The sequence below is a fragment of the Crocodylus porosus genome, unplaced genomic scaffold (genome assembly GCF_001723895.1).
Source record: "Crocodylus porosus isolate Cpor-Errol unplaced genomic scaffold, CroPor_comp1, whole genome shotgun sequence".
In the NCBI taxonomy this organism is placed as follows: Eukaryota; Metazoa; Chordata; order Crocodylia; family Crocodylidae; genus Crocodylus; species Crocodylus porosus.
Window position 1 is genome coordinate 62445098 of NW_017728949.1, and position 19800 is coordinate 62464897.

Below are 19800 nucleotides of genomic sequence, written 5' to 3' on the forward strand. Positions count from 1 at the left end.
TAAAGATGACAACATTTGTATTTTATAACAGTACAGCTAATTAACAATTACCAACTACTCTAAGTCAAAGCCACGTGTGTTATAATAGCAGTGAAAATTTAAGGTACATGTGATTCAATGTAAAACAGGGATGAGGAACCCAGGGCTTACATGCTACAGACAGCAGATGTGTGTGTTACAGGAGCCCCATGTGTTCTGTAAATGGAGAGGAGGCATCGGATGTCACTTCCAAGAGCCAGGTTAGCTCTTCCCTGGCCCTGCAGCTGCCACCAAATTCGGGGCTTTGGATTCTTGCTCACCACTCAAAACTAATGGTTGTGGGCTAGGGAAGGGTTATCCTGGGTTGGGGTGGGGGCACTTCCCCAACTTGTGGCAAGCCTGCCAAAAAGGTTGGACACCACTGGTGTAGAACATCAACAGGTACATGTCTAATAGAATCAAAGCTATGTCAGCCAAGAATCCGTTACCTACGTACTAGCAGATATGCTGTAATTACCAGCAAAAGAAAATAGAAATTTAAATGGCTTAAAATGCATTATCTTTAGGCTTTTAAACATAATCAAAGACTCGGAGCTATGTCTAATTTGGAAATGTGGTGGGCACCTGGGGTCCTAATGCTTTCAGCTGGAGTTTTTGGCACTTAACACACCTGAAAACTGTGAAACAGTCTCCAAAATCATATCACACATTAGCACTTTCCACGTTGGATACACTTCACTAATGCAAAAAACCCCCCCCACAACACTTCCTGTCCTTATAATACTTTCATACAGCTTTCCTGGAGTGAGGAAGAAAGGGGACGAACTGCATGTGATAGATGTTGGTTACTTCTGTTTAAAAAGTTTTCTCTGAAAGTATGTTGATTCCAGGGGGATGGATGTCTTATAAGGAGCTGAAGAGAGCACATATCTGGGTGAATTAATGGATTTTTTTCACAATATGGGGCCATACTGAAAGAATGGAAAAAATTAAGTGCAGGATTTTTGGCAAAGTGACAGAAACTGAGTGGGTAGGTGGGGTGGGAGGGTGTTAAATTTGAAGTGTTTAATTTGATTTAACTGGAAACATTTCTGTTTTGGGATATTTAAAACTTTGTTTTTAATATAGGTAATTTTAAAATGAAAAGTGCAGTTTTGGAATGAAAATTTAAATGAAATGTTTCATTTTGGTATCAGAACAAAGTGGCATTTTCAACTTCTTTTTTCCCCCCATACAAAACTATTCACTGAATTCAACCCAACTTTGTAAACAATTTCAGCCCCTGATATTCCATTTTTCTGTACATTTACTTTCAATCCAAAGGATTTTGTTCACTTCTCCATCTGATCTTGCTTTACTATTTTTTCCTCGAACAACACATACTGAGATTGCTAGCACAGGTCGTGAGAGTGCAAGCCTTTTACTCGTGTGAGTTACTTTACTCACAAGTGTAGTCCTGGAGGAAAGAATTATTCAAGCAAACCAATGGTTTATAGGATAAAGCATATATAGGGGAACCAAAGTACATCACTATCCTTATGCCTATTGCAACTGTAAAACCAAATCCTGTCATGTGTAAGAACAGTAGAATGACTGTCTTAGGCAGGGGGGAGGGGAAGCACTGGAATTTTATACTTGCTTTTGTAATCATCTTGCTCAACTAAATTCTATACATGTCAATGACTATAACTGAAGCATACTCGGCTGTTATGTTTCTCTATTCAATTCCTTTTGCTTTCAGTTCTTCCCGAACACGTTTCAGATAATTTGGATCAGGGTACCCAAACCTAAGGGAAAAAAAGAGAATGAGTATTTCGGCTATTTGCATACTAAAACAGCAGCTGGCAACAGCCCAACATCTTCCCCACACATCTCCTAAAGCATGTACATACCTTAATCCAGGGATATCTAACTTGCACTGCTTTGTGGTCTGGATTTGGATGCAGTTGTGGTAGTGGGACAAGTGGTGATGGCAGGGCAAGCAGCAGCAGCAAGGCAAACGGTGAGGGTGGCCATACTGGAGGAGTGGGCAATTATTTAAGGCAATGGGCCACTTAAAGATCTGTGGTGAGCTGTCCAGGTGTCTCAGAGTGGGAGTCTGAACCCACCCACAGCTGTGGCAAGCCACCATCTATCTCCGCACCCAGGACCCTAACCTGGAAGCTTCTGGCCACATTTGGGCAGATGTGGACTCAGCCAGTAGCTGCCAGGTCTGGACTCAGAAGGTGGGGGGGTGCAGCAGGGCATGCTACAGCTGCGGGTACATTCATGCTTCCACTTCTGCGCTGCTAGCAGCCCTCACCCAGAGACAGAGAGAAACCAAGTGCGCTCACCATGCAGGAAGCAGCTCCAGCTGCCTGGCACCAAGCAGCTGCCGGAACTGGAGCTGCTGCCCACCCACAGGCCAGATCCATTTACTTGGCAGGTGCCCACCTGCATGCTGGATCCAATCAGTTGGTGAGCTGGATCTGGCCCACAGGCTGTATTTTGCCCACTTCTGCCATAGGGGTTACCGTAGTTGTTGCTCGCCTCCTGCCATCAGTATGGGTCACAAGCTGGGCTGTATGCCTGGATTTCAGTGGCAAACATCAACCTTGTTTGCTCCATTTCCCAGCTCCATGGGCCACGTGACACAACACCACATCACCAGAATGTTATACAGTAGTTTTCACTCTGTACCCATAGCACATGCTGCACCCTGGGTCAAGATGTCAGTTCTTGGGGGGAAAAGCATGATGGGATTGAGACAAGCTCTATATAATCCCGGCTACTCTCATACCTGCCTATTCTGAATGGGGGGTGGGGGGGGCGGGAATTTATGTCCAAAACAGATCATAGCTAAGTATGCCAAAAAGCATACTTGGATGCTTTTTGGCACTTGAACAGCTAATAGGCAAATGGCTTGATGCATGACAGATGGTACCATGAATGGTCCAAACACAATTGAAGGATATGACATAGTATTGCATTTGATGGACTAATTTCTTGTTGCAAGAAGGCCTATGCTCCCTGTTCAAACTAGCTCTTTGACATGAGTGTGTCTGAGCACACAATTCTTGGAAGATGGGAGTTTGCAGTAGTTGTGTAACTACCAATGCACTAAAACAAGGTTTGTGCACAGGTACTTTGTACCAATGTAAATGGCAACACAAGGTGCAAAGATGGGGACAGTGAGCGTAAAGATCTGTTCAGGTGTGTAACCGGTATGCACTGGGGCTAACAATGTCGAAATGTTGAGGTGCATGCAAGGCTGAAAGCAGACAGTCTAGCACCCCTGTTGCATAGCAAAACTGCTTAAAAATAAAATACTCACTGTTGTGGTCCCCCATGTCTCTGTGTCTTGTGGTGAATGTCATTCCAGGTGACAACATCATCTACACCAGAAGTACGTGACTGACCCACTGTGAAGATCAACTTTTGATTAAAAGCCTTCTTAAGCAGCCCCTGAATTTCTCTTCCTTCCGTGTTGTCAGGTAGGTATGCTGTTCGATTAGTCCCGTGATATGGTTTCCCTGGGTTTGGATGATCCTTCTGTTTTGTAAAAAATACAGTAAAAGATGAGTGTGACTTATGGTAGAAATGTGTGACAAAAATTAATCTTACATCTCAGCTCCTCCAACTCCTTCATTCTCTTCAAAATCTCAGTGTACCAAATTTTTTATTTTGTTCCTCAGCTATCATGGTTTCTCTCTCCCATCCATTGCTGTTTCTATATACTGTGTTCCTGCTATCCTGATCTCTCTTCCTTTCATCCTTTGTTTTTCCCATTCACACCATCTTTTTGTATGGTATTGACACTACTATTTTTATTGCAGCAGTAAGTAAGGATCCTAGTCAGGACTCACTGTGTCAAGAACTTATCAATGCACTGATGGGATGAGATGAAGGTGAGGGCTTCAGCTAAGGGGCCATCTCCATTACATACAAACACATACCAAAAAGATGGTCCCTTTCTTGAAGCCTTTCATCCCCCCAGTGCACTGATATTCCTATCTTTCATCTTCCTGCAATCCAGTACAAGGCCCAAGAATCTCCTCTCACAGCATCTTTACACCTTATTTTTCTATTGATTTTGACTGGGTTAGTTTGGATTCTTTCACACACGTGAAAGGGAAGGTCAGGCATACAGGTGAGGCCTACCACTTGGCTGTATCTTTTACTCCTGATTAGTTAATATTTGATTTTTGTAGGGTTTTCCTTCTAGCCCCGATTAAACATTTGATTGCATATTCATAGCACTGTCTAAAGAAATAGAGTGTGATTTGATTTGATTTGATAATTCCTTAAAAACCTAAACTTTGTAGTACTTGAACCTAACAGAGTACCTGAGCCTAAAAAAATTATTGGATTAAATACCTACTAGGTTAAAAAAAAATAGAGTCTTTCTAGGATGTAAAAATAAATGGATGAACAATATTGAATTCACATTACAGTTCCATTTTTTTTTAAATTGAGAAACATCATACATCACCTTCAAATATACTTACGGATTGAATTCCATTTGGGATATGATAGTTGATCACAAGGGTATTACATTTAGGATAACCAGGAAGTGAAAAATATCCAGTGGTGAAAGACATTGATCCATCTGGTTGATTGCCTTTTGCACATCCATAGAAAGTATTACAGACAGGACAGGCTGGCTTATACTGCATTGACTTATCAATGCATACTTTGCAAAACTCATGCTTGCACTTTGGCAGTGTTACTTTTTCACTGATTTTATCCATGCAAATAGCACAGCTCTCCTGGGCTTGCTCTTCTCCTTCTGCCTTTGGTCTAGATTGCTCTTCGGAAAGGAATTTATCCACTTTTCCTCTATCAGTTTCCTGAGATACTCCTGCTGTCTCTGTAAAGTTGGCCCCGTGAAACTGTTGGGCGCCATGGGCTGTTCCAGTTTTAATTTCAGCTGTTTCAGTTTTCATTTGGGTCGAGTTCTCCAGCCAGCTGGATATGCACTTTTCAGCAACAAACACTGAATCCATTAAACCAGTTAAAAGGAGCTTGTCTTCCTTTCTCCTGATTATTACATACGAGTTTTCTGATAGCAGGTGATCAAGGTAACAATCCAGTTCTTGTTGCTGAACAGCTGGATGTTTCAATGGGAGGGTTTTCTGAATGATCTTTGATGAAATAACCTGAAATGCAGTGATGAAGCTTTCGTATGCATGTGAAGACATATCGGAATCCTTGTTCTTAGGCTTAAATATAATGCGCAATTTCTGGCTAGCTAGACAGGGCTTTTTTTCTATTGTAGTATCAAAATTTACTGTTATCTCTTCAATTTCTTTATTTAACATAGTTTCTGCCAATTTAAATTCAGTAGCATCAACTTCAATTCCATTTTTATGGGTGTAATATCCAGCTCCTATTCTCATATTTCTTTCAACTGGGCTGTTCATGTTTTTCTCTTCTAGAAATGTTTTTGCCACTTTGATCTCATTTGCTGGACCCCGGAGTATTACTGTATTCCCTTGCTTTTTGGCAAGAAGACCCCTAAACTTGGTGTGTACTTTCTGGACTGCTTCATCCAACTCAGAACTATTTGCAAACGCCACTTTCTCTTGTTTCAAATCTCTTACTGCTTTCTGAAAAGCAGTGATAAAAGACTGTTTAGCATTTTCTGCCAACACAGGACTCCCAGCACATAGGAAGTACACTGAAACGAGCCCGCTGTCTTGTTCCTGGCTTTTTATCTCTACATTGAAATGTTGCTGTAATTCTTCTATTTGTTCCTGGCAGACATGGCTAAAGTATTCATAGAGCGCTGACTGCACTTCAATACTGTTCACTCCATCCACACCATTCTTATCTTCCAACTCCTTCGTTCCTTCAGCATGTAAAAAATCAGTACGTTGGTCAGTCTTTACAAGGAGCTGATTAAAGCGGTGATATACTTTTTCAATATCTGCATAGGTTCCTGTCACTTTCTCAATCCCATGGTCACTAGGATTTTTTTCTGGTTTTAAGCCTGGGCACATACTGATCACTTCCTCCCTTTGCTGCTTAGTGAACAGGTGGGTATTCAAGGTGGCAGACACATGGAGAAAAATCTGAAAGTGAAAAAAAATAAAGAGACATCAGCAGCAAAGTTCTTAAAACTCTCAGCTTGCTTTACAAATATTTTATTTTAAAAAAGCTTTCTATTCCAGTGGTCAGTGATTTTCTTTGGCAGCAGGCCAGAACAACCCAGCCTAGGCCCCAGGCACTATGACCTGGCTGGCGCTGCCATTTCTCCCTGCTGTGCATCTATGGCATGACACGGAAAGTACCTGCCTGTGCAGTTTGGGCAAAGCCTCCCGGCTCCAGACCAAATCCAGTGGCTCCGTGGGCCATAACTTGCCAGCCCCTGGTTTGATACTGTTTCTAAGTGGTCCAAATGACTGTGTTCTTTCTACAAATAAATATTCCTGCGTATCATCTTCTATTAATACATGTATACTGCTACCGAAGTGTGCATGCTTATGAGACTCTGTTCAGAATGCAGCTAGTGCCAAATCTTCTATGCGCTCACGTGAGATGGACAGTGGCAATATAAAGAAAACCCCTGCTTCTTTCTTAAATTGAAATCAAGCAGATGTTAACACGACATACAAAATATCTTATGATACACTTTGGAGTCTTTGTCTGATGGCATTCCTTAGAAAGCCTCTAATAAACAAACCTTAGGACTAAGACATATGACCCGTTAACAGTGGCATAATTTAAATCAGTTTTTATACCAGTGCCAGTTAAATCAGGACGTAGAGTGGACAGGCAACCAGTCATCCCAAGGTTTGCTCCCTGCCTATGTGCTATTATAACACTGCCTAACTAGGTGGCATGGGAGCTGCTAATAGTTTAGTTGCACTGGATAAATATCTACCCCAGGTTAAAAGTGCAGGCCCACAACACCTCAGTGGTGCAACTTGCACTGGTGTATTTCTGTAGTTTTTTTTTTTCTGGGGTAAATCTTAATTTTCCTAAACTACACTTGTGTAGGACTAAGCCACCCCCCCTTTCATTACACAAATATAAAGGCAGGTTAGACTGCTGTGTAAACGTGTCGCATGCCTAGGCCTTCAATCGCTCAATAGCAAGCCAGACCCAGGATCAGAGCGCACAAACTGGGTCTGAAAAACAGAATGAGTTTCTAGATTTCAGGGGACCTGGGCATGCCACAAACACAAAAGAGATGGAAATCTTTACTCCTCAGCCATCCCCTCCCTGCCTAAATCACCCCACTATTCTCCGTTTCTGTGCTAATCGGAGAAATGGATGACTGCCCACATTCGTTGAGTATGAAGTTTACAAATTCAACACACAATAACCATTTCCAGCTTTTCAATTTTCGCTAGAAGGTGAAACAAGCTCTTTTCCCCTAACTGGTTTACGGAAGCTTAGCCATAGCTGTGTTACTTAGCAGACTTTGGAGAACCATTGTTTCATACGTCTTTGGACATACCTTATCGGTAAAAGCGCTAGATGAACTGTCGTTACGTTCTTCACCCAGGTGCTGGCTAGCAGTACTCTTCTGAGGCTGCAAGAAGCCCGAAGCAGCAGATGACCCTGAGGACAGTGGTGTCGACTGGCTTTCCCCAGGATCCGCTGCATCTGACTGTGGCTCGACTGAGATCTGCACATTTCTCTTGTCCAGCTGTATCTCGTAATGTCTACGCGATTTTACCCGTTCCCTTGCTAGAACCATTTGGGAACAAATAGGGGGAAAACGTCAGGAATGGCGTAGCACATTGATGAACCCCAACTAGCCAGCAAGGCCGTGGTGCCTGGGGCGCATCCTCCCCCAACATGCAAGACGTACCAAACCCCAGAGTTTTCCAGCCTGTTGTAAGAGGTGCCGGAGAGTCTACCAAGGTGAAGGAGGCCAGAAACCAGCCCCTGTAACTGCAAGGGGGTTAAATAAAGGGGGCAGCGTCCGGACAAGGCAGGCTTGAGGGCCCTGTTCCTCACTCTCAGATTTAGAGGCCTCCAGCTCCCCCTTACAAATAACACGGGACACCCCGAGAGGGCCAAGTCGCGGGGGCCACCCCGAAAGAGCGCCGCCACGCACCCCAAACGCCACGCGCGACGAGGGGGACACCCGGAGCGGGGGGACGGGGGGCTGCGACCCAGCCCCCCGTCGTAACCGCCCTGAGGCGGGTTTTGGCGGGAAGCAACGGGGCGCGGGGTGCCCAGGAGGGGCGCGGCCTCACCCAGCGGGCAGACGAAGCGCACGAGGTAGGTGCCGGGCGCGGGGCCGCGCCGCAAGCTGCACTCGCCGCCGCCCGAGCGCTGAGGCGACTGGAAGTGCAGCAGCAGTTTGCGCTCCAGGCGCTCGCTCGACGGCGCCGACACCCGCACGCGGAGCGCGGCCGGGTCCGGCGCTGCCGCCATGGCCGGGCCGAGCTGCGGCAGGCAGGCAGGGAGGGCGGGGAAGGGAAGGAGGAGCCGCCGCGGCAGCTTTCGTTTTCGTTTTCGTTTCCCCGCGGCTGCAGCGGCCCCGCCCGGAGCCCAGCGCAGGTAGCCGTGGTCGGGGGCAGGGCCGCGGGCTTCCCGCCAGCAGTGCCCAGGCCGCGGGGGCAGCGGGGACACTTTAGGGGCGGGGGTGGGGAGGTGCTGCTTCCCTCCCAGCTGTTCAACTGGAGGTGAAGCCCGACAAAACGGGCAGGAGGGCAGGAGGGAGACAGTCCGCCAGAGCCCGGGGCAGGGGGGTCACCGGCCCTCCAGGAATGGGATGTGCAGGTCTCCCTCGCCCGCCACGGCGTTGGGTAGCGGTTTTCCGTGGCCAGAGGTGGCCCCCACCCCTACCCGTGGGGTGGCCATCATAGAGGGCAGGCCGGTTGTCCTCTGTCGATATGAAACCCTTTATGTCGCCTCGATGTCCTCAGTTTTTCAAGTGAAAGGTATTTTTTCCAAGAGAAAAATACAGGGCGTAAAGGCGTCCGGGTTTTGTGTCAATAGAGGCAGAGTGGCAGAAAACCAGGGTGTCCTAGCATACCCCCGATAACCTAAGTGCCCCATGGGGTATGCCTACGCCCCGTTGACCACCACGTGCATTAAAGGTAAGTAAAAATGATTTGTATACACTATACTGTACAGTATTCAAGTCCCTAACCCCATTTTCCCCCTTAAGCCGTTAGTTTTACCATTCGTGGTTTTGCCAACCATGGGAACTTTCCGGAGTCAAACTCCTGCGGTTGGTGAGGGAGGCCTGTAAATCCTCAGGAGGCTGCTGAGAGTCACCCGGGAGATAAATGATGGGGCACTTATTAAGATAACTGGTAAATCTGATTGATATAGTATTCCAGTGGGTTTTTGAAATGTAGTAGCGATGTGCTTTTGCCTTGACGTCAAGTCTACGCGCTGTATCTGTAAGTGATCTCTGCCAGCATGCGGGCACGTTCGCGGTGTGCATCGCGGGCATGCTGGTGTTGTGGAAACCTGGAATAGACTCAGTGTTGGCAAGCTGAGGCTCGTGGGAGGAGGTTGGACAGCGCTGGGCAGGGGTGATCCGGGTCCAGCCATGCCTGTGCTCTGTTGTGGGGATCGCCCAGGCTTCTGGGTCTTGCGGTTCCCCTTCCTGCTTCTGCCACATGGGTCAGGGTGTTTTTCAGCCTCACTCAGAGGCATCGAGTGTTGGCTGTGCCAAGGCTGGGGGCTTTGACTGGGCTGTGCCCATGCTGCTGCTGGGACCAAAGCTGGAGGTTCCTGGCTAGAGGGTCTTGCCCCTCCATGGACAGATTTGGGGTCAGAAAGGGATTTTACTCCTTGGTCAGATTGATACAGCCTTGGGGCAGGAGATGTGACCCTCTCCCTGGGATCTCTTCAGTATATATTGACAACATTTCATAGAAGCAGGACACTGGCTGCTGGGGTCCCCTCCTTTACCTGTGGCAGGTTCAGGTTTTAGGTCTGTGTTGTGCCAGAGTCAGCAGTAGTCTTACGTAGAGTTTAGACCGTGGATTGTATAAAATGGTTTGGAGGAGGCAGGGGTTGGATTAGATGTGAGCTCTGGAGCTCTCTTCCAGGCCTGCTTCTATGATTCCCCTGATTTCTTCCCCAGGGATCTGCTTAGACTCCGATCCCACAGTGACCTGCAGAGAGGCAGATCCCAGCCCCGCTGTAAGGTTCAAGGACGGGTAGCGGGCTCTGCCAGCTCAGAGGTCCCTGCAAGGCTTGGGTTTGGATGTGTCTGGGTGTATTGCTCAAAATGGCTGCTGCTGCCATTAAATAATTCAAATGAAGGTGGATGTATTTATCTCAGTGCATGTGGGACTCGACTCTGCTCTTCATAGGCCAGCGGATCAGTAACACTGTGCTTTGTATTTCCACAAGAGCGGCTGGGATCTGGCCCTCAAATGTAGCTACACACTGGATGATCTCTGTGGTGTGAGGATGTGTTGTTCACCTCAAGCATAAATTCAAAATCACTCCACCGAGGAGTCTGCCGAACCAAGACTTGTTTACCTGCGAGGAGAGTTGGCATTGCGCTTGATCCATCTTGTCTGTGGGGGTCTGTTGTCAATGGCACTGTCACCGTTCTTGAGCCACAGCATTTGATTTAGAGCCGTCCAAAAGATCAGATCTTGATTTCATCTAATCTAGACATTGGAGTCCTTTGTAGCTCTTGGATATGGATCAAAACATCTCCACAGCCTGAGGTGTTGATACAAACCTATCTAAATTGAAAAAAAACCTGCCTTCAGAACATGGACATGTGAAATAACTGATAATGCTAAAGATGGATTTCAGGTCCAAAACCACAATCCTGTACCCCTTGTGAAGCCCTGGGCTGCCTGTCATGTGGCCCTCGATGGCTTGCCAAAACTCAGTAAGTGGCCCTCTGCCCAAAATAATTGCCCATCCCTGGTATACCCAAATGGGCATTATTGTAGTTTAACTCAGATCCCCATGGATGTAGCAGTATGGGCTTCTCTGTGATTTTTACAAGCCCATCCAGAAGTGTAGGTGCTTACTCAGTTTTGAAAGCTGCATATGACCCTTGCTTTGCTTAACTCTCTTCCTGCAGCAGAGAGGTAAAGCCACCCCTGGACATGAACCCAAGTCATTCTGGAGAATTTATCTCTGGTTCCTTGACTGCATACAGCTTTTTACCAAAATACCATCTTCTGTCTGACAGAGAAGCAGTGTACTGAGTCATCAGAGAACAGCTACTGGTGCCAGAAACTCGAGTCCAAATCTGTGACCAACTCACTGGTTCATTTCAGGCAAGTGGCTGGGGCCAGCATTTGCAAAATGGGCTGCTTTCCACAGAGTGTGCTTCCCCTTGGACGGAGGGACTGAGGTTGAATGTCTAAAAGGAGACACTGAGCTGGCCAAAACTCGTGCTGACCCCATGATAATCAGCCTGGGGCATTCCAGGATAGTGAAAAGTCTGCTGCAGTTAGACCCCGGGTAGGGGCCTACTCAAATCATGATTTTGTAGATTTAGCAGAAATTGCAAAATTGGGTGATCTCTGCAATTGAGTGATCAGGAGGCGGTGGTGCTGGTGGTGGTGGTAGGTGGGGAGCTCCCGTGGGCAGCCGTGGTGCTGTTGGCAGCAGGGGTGGGGGGCGGTGAGTGTTGACCAGCGATCAGCAACCACCCGTTGATGCCACCGACAGTGTCAGTGATGGCCAGTGGTGATCATGAACCGCCTACAGATGCTGTCAGTGGTGTTAGCAGCAAGGGAGGGGGCAGTGAGCGGCTGCAGAGGCCACCAGCAGTGTTGGCGGTGCCTTTCCGCAGGGGATGCACGTGCATGCATGTGCACCCCCTATGCGTCACGTCACCAACGATTTGAGTGACAATTGGTTGAGAGATGTGATTGACTGGTGGCCTGATATGATCAGCATAAAACCTGTGTGAGTTGTGACCTCGGTGTGAGATTGGACTTTGTGCGCAACTGAGATTGTATGACATGGGGATGCGGGAGAGAGACAGTGTGTGCAAGGGTGAGCACGATTGGGATCTTGGGTGTTGCTAATTGTGTGTGTGTGGGACAAGGTCTATGTGAGCTACAAACCTACTTACCTGTGGGATTGTGCTGTATAAGAACACACCTGTGTGGTCCACATGTTCTGCTGCATAGGAGGAAGGGTAAAGTATCACCATCCTTTGTGATTGAGGTGCTTAGTACCCAGCGTGGTGGGGTAAGGCATAAAATCCTCCAAGAGTGTGGTGTTGTTGCCATCTTCTCTGTAAATACTGTATATACTAGCTGGCTTTGTGATTCTGCTTGCTATTGTTATTGTTGATGTTGTGGAACTTATTTAATACACTTTGATTAACTTTACTGTACACTTCAATTAACTTCTCCAGTACCTGGAAAAAAATCCAAAAGCAGGCTGGCAGGGTAAAAGAGGCCTAATAACCCTCTGTGTTGGTTAATTTAAAGACCCTGTGAGTCTGCTCCCTTCAGGGTAATCTGTTCCAGTGCTTTACCACCCTCCTCGTGAAAAGGTTTTTCCTGATATCTAACCTAAACTTCCCTTGCTGCAACTTGAGCCCTTTGCTCCTTGTCCTGTCATCTGCCACTACTGAGAACAGTCCAGCTCCATCCTCTTTTGAACCCCCCCTGCAGGGAGTTGAAGGCTGCTATTAAATCCCCTCTTAGTCTTATGTTCTCCAGGCTAAATAAGCCCAGTTCCCTCAGCTTCTCCTCATAAGTCACATACCCCAGAGCCTCAACTATTCATTGCCCTCCTTGGGACTCTCCAAGTTGTCCACATCCTTTCTGTAGCAAGGGACCCAAAACTGAACACAGGACTCCAGATGTGGCCTCACCAATGGTGAATAGAGGGGCATGATCACTTCCCTTGTTCTGTTGGCAACATTCCTACCAATGCAGCCCAGTATCCTGTTAGCCTTCTTGACACCAAAGGCACACTGCTGGCTCATATCCATCTTATTGTCCACTGTAATCCCCAGGTCCTTTTCTGCAGAGCTGCTGCCCAGCCAGTCAGCCCCCAGCCTGTCCCGGTGCAGGGGATTGTTCCAGCCTGAGTGCAGGACTTTGCACTTGTCCTTGTTGAACTTCACGAGATTCCTTTTGGTCCAATCCTCCAATTTGTCTAGGTCACTCTGAATCCTAGCCCTGACCTCCAGTGCATCTACTGCACCCCCAGCTTGGTGTCATCTGTGAACTTGCTGAGGGCATACTCTATGCCATCTTCCAGGTTGTTGATAAAGACATTGAACAAAACTGGCCTCAGGACCAAGCCCTGGGGCACTCCACTTGATACCACCTGCCAGCCATTGATTACTACCCTCTGAAATTGATGATTCAGCTGGTTTTCTATCTACCTTAGACCCATTCATCCAACCTGTACTTTCTTAGCTTGCTGGCAAGAATGTTGTAGGAGATGGTATTAAAAGCTAAAGTCACATCACTTTACACATCTCATATCACATTTACTGCTCTCCCTGAATCCACAGAGCCAGTCATCATAGAAGACAATAGTGTTGGCCAGGCGTGACTTGCCCCTGGTGAATCCATGCTGACTTTTCCTAATTACCTTCTTCTCTTCCATGTGCTTAAAAATGATTCCTTGAGGACCTGCACCATGATTTTTTCAGGGGAGGCTGACTGGTCTGTAGTTCTTCCTCTCTTAAAGATGGGGACTAAATTTGCCCTTTTCCAATCATCCCCTAATTGCCACGAGTTTTCAGAGGTAATGGCCAACAGCTCTGCAGTCCCATCAGCCAACTTGTTCAGCACCCTCAGGTGCATCGCATCTGGCCCCATGGATGGATCCAGCTTTTCTAAACAGTCCCTAACCTGTTCTTTCATCACTATTGGCTACTCACCTTCTCCCCAAACTGTGCTGCCAGATGCAGTAGTCTGAGAGGTGCCCTTGCCTGTGAAGACTGAGGGAAGAAAGGCATTGTATACTTCAGCCTTTTCCTTATCATCTGTCACTAGGTTGCCTTCCCGCATTCAGTAAGGGACCTGCATTTTCCCTGATCCTCCTCTTGTTGCTGATTTACCAGTAGAAACCCTTCTTGTTACCTTTCATGTCCCTTGCTAGCTGCACTTTGGCCTTTCTGATTTCATCCCTGCAAGCCTGAGCAATACCCTTCTCCTCCTCCCTAGTCATATATCTAAGTTTCCACTTCTTGTAAACTTCCTTTTTGTGTTTTAACTCACTGAAGAGCTCCCTGCCAAGTCAAGCTGGACTTCTGCCATAATTGCTTATTGTTCTGCAAATCGGGATGGTTTGTTCCTGTGCCCTCAGTGACGTTTCTCTAAAATAGGTTTCTCCAGCTCTCCTGGACTCCTCTCTTCCCCTCAGACTGGTCTCCCAGGGGATCCTCCCATCCGTTCCCTGGGTGAGTTGAAATCTGCTTTGCTAACGTCCAGAGTCGGACATTGGACCACTTACTGATTTGGTCTGAAAAAAACCAGCAGCTTCATAGCTAATAGGTGGCAACATATAACTTGGTTAGATAATAAGGAAAATAAACTAGATATTCCCATAGACATGTGCCTTCAAAAAGGAGGAAGGCAATTTAATGGCCAAATGTGGCTTAGACATATATTGGGGGTAAGGAGGAACAAACTGAGTATGCATGAATCATGCATCAAAAAGATTTATAACTTGCCCATAACCTTTCTGGATAGGTCAGGATATAACTATTATTCCTGTTACTGTTATTCTTATGTGAACAGATTTTCATGAGGAAGGGAAAAATATCAACTGCCGAATATCAAATCTTTGCTTTACAGCGTGGCAGCCCAAGGGCGCTGTAATGAACAGGCTGCCAGAACCTGTTAAACTTTAACTTTTCTTTTCCTAGCTCATTCTGAGAAATGGCAGAGGTTGAGGTTTAGCCCCCCGAGCCCAATCCCAATGTGCAGGGCCTGATCTGGCCCACGAACCTGCCCTGCGCCATTCAGAACAGTGAGCATCACTACTAGAAGCAACTGAAAGTAGAGTCTTGTAAGACGAGGTGCTGCCAGTCACGCTGACAATACATCTGTATTTATATAAGAGAAGAGGTAGTTATTTGTATTAGTCTGAAGTCTGACGGAAGCCGGGGTAGACGTACCTGATAGACTGACTGAATCAGATATGCGTAAGCTGTCTCTTTGTACAAGTAGTGTGTTACATAATCACATTGCCCTTTTTTTCTTCTCTTTTATATTGTTATGCAGTCTTATAACTCGGGAAGACGACTCAGGTAAGTTGTTTTTCCGCTTTATAACAAACTAGAAATTACCATATTTACTCAGTTAGAAAATGAGGTTTCTTCCCTTTTAACATGGGGGGAAAAGCGCCTCGCCTTACAATAGAGTATGAAGTGGCAGGTGTGGGGGGCAAGCAACTGTTTCGGGTCTGGCTCTAGCTCCAGCTCTGGTTCCAACCCAAAGCTGGATCACGGCGCATGTGCTCCAGCCCAGCCCTGTAGCAGCCGTGCCAGCTTTGTGCTGCTGCTATGGGGCTGGTCTGGAGCCATGTGCAGTGCCCCAGTCTGCAGCAGAGATGGAACCAACTGACATGGAGCAAAGGTGAACGTAGGGAGGGGCAGGTAGAGATTTGGTGGGGCTTGGGGACCCAAGGCTGGGAGGGGGGTAGAAGTGGCATGGAGGGGACAGGGGAAGGGGCTTAGGTACCTGAGGCTGCAGGGGTAGGCATAATGAGGGCAGGGGGACATATGCCAGGGAGCACACTGCCTGCCCCACCACTTCCCGCACTGCCTGTCCCCCACTGCTCCCTCCATGGGCTGCCCCTTTACTCTCTCTCCGCTGCTTGACCTACAACCTGCCCTTCCCCACTGTCTGTTCCCCCATCTGCCCCATTGCTGCCCCCATCACCTGCAGTAGTGTGGGTGGCTAGAATTTAAGATGATCCTCTAATAATTAGATTCCATACATGGAAAGTAGTAATACATTTATAAATTTTCCTTTAACAGAATTTACTTATTAGGGGGTCATGTTACATGCAGGGTCATCTTGTATTCAGGTAAATACAGTACTAACTTGTTCCACTGGAACTGAAAATTCACTTAAAAATAAAACAAGTACATCTGAAGGCATACAAGTAGCTAAACTGAAAGCAAACCAGCATTTGTGAGTTAGATACAGATATCAGTTTTATGTAGCTTCCACTTATAGCTAGCCACTTTAAAAGTACAGTATAGTCATGTATAACAAAGGTGCTTTGATTTAAAAAAATAACCCAACAACACTCCTGCAAATTCAGGGCACCTTCTGAATACTGAAGTGCTGAACAGTCTATTTTAAGTTCCATGTTAAGGCAGATACCTCAGTGAAAAATGTGATCAGCTCCTGCAGACTGTAAGGATTTGCACAATCAAGTTAAAAGGAGATCTAGGGTATGTAGTTCTATGGAAACCTTCCATCACAGGGGATTACAGTACTTGGCAATGGTAATGACATGGGAACAGGATAATAAACTTTCCAGATCAATGCTGGTTATTCAAATATACACCAAGCAGAGTAGGATAAAATGTTGTTGAAGCAGCAACTGTTATGGGATGGTCGCCCATCAGTTTCTCCTCCAGTGCTGCTTTCATCACAGAGCCTGCAGTATTTTTGCTGCTGTGTGCTGAACTTTGTTTCTTAGAGCACCTTCAGGAAAGTTGTTTTTAGGGGGAGGCAGTAGCAGCTCGGGGTAATGCCAGGCAGCTGTTTCTTGCACAAAAGGCTTGAGAGCTTGAGGGTCTGATGACAGAATCCAGGAGACCTGACAAGTGGTGCAGTGGCGACCTCCCCACTGAAAGGGTATGCATTACAGTGCCTGGCAAATCGCAAGAAGTATTTGGAAATCAAGCTGCATTACACAGGGACTAACTGTTGTCAGTGTCCAAGGGACTCTTTCAAGGAAGATACCCTGCTACCAGGGAGAAAAGATGAAATTGCTCGGTTCTCTGCCAAAGAACATTGGCTAAAAGGAACTCAAGCTGGGTACCCCGTGCCTGTTCACATACCGCTGCAGGACTGCAGTTGTCTTTTGGGTGAAAATGTGAGAGCAGAAAACCAAGCGTTCACCAGCTTTCTTGTCCAGAATGCTGCTGGTTCCTTAAAATGCACCAAGATGAGTTTCCGGTGTCTTAAAACTCACATCAGTGGTGAAGCATAAAGAGATGAAAAGGACAAGGAAGGGAAGGACCTAAAGAAGGCTGGGATGGTGGGACCTGCTTGACAGGGAAGTTGATGTGGGCAGAGGAAGGGGGCACGAGTTCCCTCTGAAGTCAGGAAGTGGCAGTTACTTGGATCAAACATGACAGCATCAGCATAATCATAAGACAGGGTGAGAGGAGAGTTACAGTGAAAGTAGATGAGAAAAGGTTTCCAAGAATGGCCAGGCTAAGGATCATAAGGAAGTTCTCATTTGGAAGTCCTTTGCTTCCTTGGTTTACTGGTCATGAGAGCCTATAACTCGACCTTCTTATAGTGGCTCTGAGGTAGGAAGGGAGCAGAGAAAACTGCCAATAGGAATGACTGGTAACGGGTTTTCGCTTAACATCCCAGGCCAATAAATAAAATTATTAAAAGCTTGAACTTGATCTTAATTGAAAATTATGTTTTTGATATGAAATTGCTGCATTTCTCCCAGGTTATTTTATTCCATAGAGTCCGGCATGGCCACGGAGCAGGAAAACATAACCATCATCATCAATAGAGATGTTTATGAAATCCTTAAGAAGAGAGAGGGCTGTCTACGTGATCTGCTTCAGAAGAAGTTTGTCTGCACACCAGTCTTTAAGGGTAGACCATGCCCCGTTGAAGTGTACAGGAAAAGTCCAAAAAGAGGAATTGAGGTTTCTGTTTGGATGGATGATATTACAACACACGATGCTGATGCATTGGTCAATCCAGCTAATGAACATCTGGATCATGGTGCAGGACTTGCTTTTGCTCTTGCAGAAGCTGGGGGGCCAACAATTAAAGAACAGAGCAGACTTTATATTGAACGCCATGGGACACTCAGTGCTGGGAACATAGCGGTAACAGGCGGAGGCAGGCTTCCTTGTATGAAAGTTATCCACACTGTAGGCCCCAGGTGGCTGGCATATAACAAGGATGAATGCTGTCACAAGCTTGAGACAGCTATTTTAAACATCCTGACCTATGTTAATCAACCAAAGAATTATATCAGGTCTGTGGGTATCCCTGCAGTGAGCTCAGGAATTTTTGGCTTCCCACTAGATTTGTGTGCTTCTGTGATTGTACAGACAATAAAAACATTTGTGGATCGGGCTCCAGTATTTCCCCATTTGAAAGAAATCCGCTTGGTAAACATTGATGAGCCCACAGTTGCAGCAATAAAATGGGCCTGTGAAGAACACCTGGGCAAGAGCGACACCAGTGCACTTCAGGGGACTGTGCCAGCTTCATCCAGCTTGTCTCCAGATTCCATCACCATCAATGGCCTTTGCCTACACATCAAAAGAGGGCTCATTGAAAATCAGTGTGTAAGTCTTCACCCTGTATCCTGTGAAATGCTGAGCACAGATCTGCATCTCAGCAGGGTGCAGGATGCTAGAAGATCATGGACCATCTCGTAGTGCCCTCTTGGTCTCTTAAATGTGCATCTTGACCTCCTGCCTTTAATCACCCAGGCTTAGCATCGGTAAACCTAGAAAAAGTCTTAATCTCTTAATATGACTTTGAGTTTTAAAAAATTTAAATTTCTTTTCTGGGTACATGCTGCCATGAGACTACAGAGAGATAACAGCAGACAAAGCAGGAAAGTTCATAATATTACTCTCCTATTTTAACATTGATTCTGGTATACTATTTTGATAATTAACAGGTTTTGATATGTTCTCTACAAGGTGGCTTGTCTAGCTTTTATGGCATTCCACTTTTCTTTGGGAATGGGATGAATTCTTCTCACCACTGGGGCATTCAGCATAGACTGCTACAGCTGACAATATTTTATTTAAAAACAAAGCAGCTGTACACAACATCCTTAAAACACCGTATGACTTAAAATGGAACTTATATTTTAAGTGTTGGAAGGGACCTCAGGGATCATCTGGTCCCTTGCTTTAATTCAGGAATGCTAATCCTAAATCATCCCTAGTCCATGCTTTGAAACCTCTAGTGATGGAGATTCTTTAGCTTCCTGGGCAGTCTATTCCCCATGCCTTACTGTACAGTAAGGAAGTTTTTCTTGAGATTTAATCTTAACTCTGCTTTGCTGCAATTTGAAGCCATTGCTTTATGTCCTTCCCTATGCAGCAAGTCATAAAACTATTTAATATTCTGTATACCTATTTTAAATTCTTTAATTAGAGAGAGAGATTTTTTGTTAAACCTAGTTGGGAATAAACCAGAAAGGAGGATTAGGCTGGAAGCTACATGGGCAGCTTTAACAATAGTGCCTGCTACTGATGACTAATGCATCTCACAGAATTTTTCCACAATCTGTTTGTTAAAGAAATGCCTCAATTCCCCCTGATGCACATAATTTTAAGATGTGGAGATAAGAGGCAGCAAAATGTATGGCAGGGGATCCTGCATGAGTGAGTTAGACAAGGCAGTAAAGTATTTCATTCCTTTCAAGAAGTTGAACATGAGTGTGCCTAAAAGCCATGTATTTTTAGTTACCCTTGAGCAGCCAAGTTAAGGTCTGAGTCCCTATCTTTGTGATCAAACCATGGTAATGAAAAGTTTTTTTCTTTCATTGTGCATATTTAGTTCCGATTTATATTTGCCCTCATGAGTGCACTGAGGGAAGGAGGGAGCTTGGGAATTACCTTCTCCATATTGTTTTCCTGCAGAAGAGGCAGCCACAGTTTTGTTATTCCCCTCCTCCAGGTCCGAGTACTCCAGAGGCCATTGACAGATATTCAGTTAAAGGCGCAAT

At 46.0% G+C, this 19800-nt stretch overlaps 2 protein-coding genes and 1 long non-coding RNA gene across 5 annotated transcripts in view; 1 reads left to right on the forward strand and 2 right to left on the reverse strand.

Moving 5' to 3' along the window:
* Positions 1-16128, reverse strand: LOC109322882. The gene is made up of 3 exons (XR_002104502.1): positions 16114-16128; positions 12404-12407; positions 1-846 (listed from the first exon to the last, which is right to left on the reverse strand). It is a non-coding gene; the product is annotated as an uncharacterized LOC109322882 (long non-coding RNA).
* Positions 1460-8376, reverse strand: DTX3L (deltex E3 ubiquitin ligase 3L). Its single transcript, XM_019554148.1, has 5 exons — positions 8172-8376; positions 7424-7656; positions 4467-6032; positions 3293-3510; positions 1460-1766 (listed from the first exon to the last, which is right to left on the reverse strand). Exons 1-5 carry the CDS (start codon positions 8350-8352, stop codon positions 1697-1699), a joined length of 2268 nt encoding a protein of 755 aa, XP_019409693.1. The 5' UTR covers positions 8353-8376; the 3' UTR covers positions 1460-1696.
* PARP9 (poly(ADP-ribose) polymerase family member 9) overlaps positions 8417-19800 on the forward strand; it is a 20738-nt gene continuing 9354 nt past the window's right edge. Inside the window, exons 1-3 of one of the 3 annotated variants that reach the window (XM_019554145.1) lie at positions 8417-8478; positions 15117-15142; positions 17542-18400. In XM_019554145.1, coding sequence (XP_019409690.1) covers positions 17567-18400 — 834 coding nt within the window. In that variant the 5' untranslated portion in view covers positions 8417-8478; positions 15117-15142; positions 17542-17566. The remainder of the gene's footprint in view (positions 8479-15116; positions 15143-17541; positions 18401-19800) is intronic. The other 2 variants (XM_019554146.1, XM_019554147.1) reach the window with 2 other exon arrangements.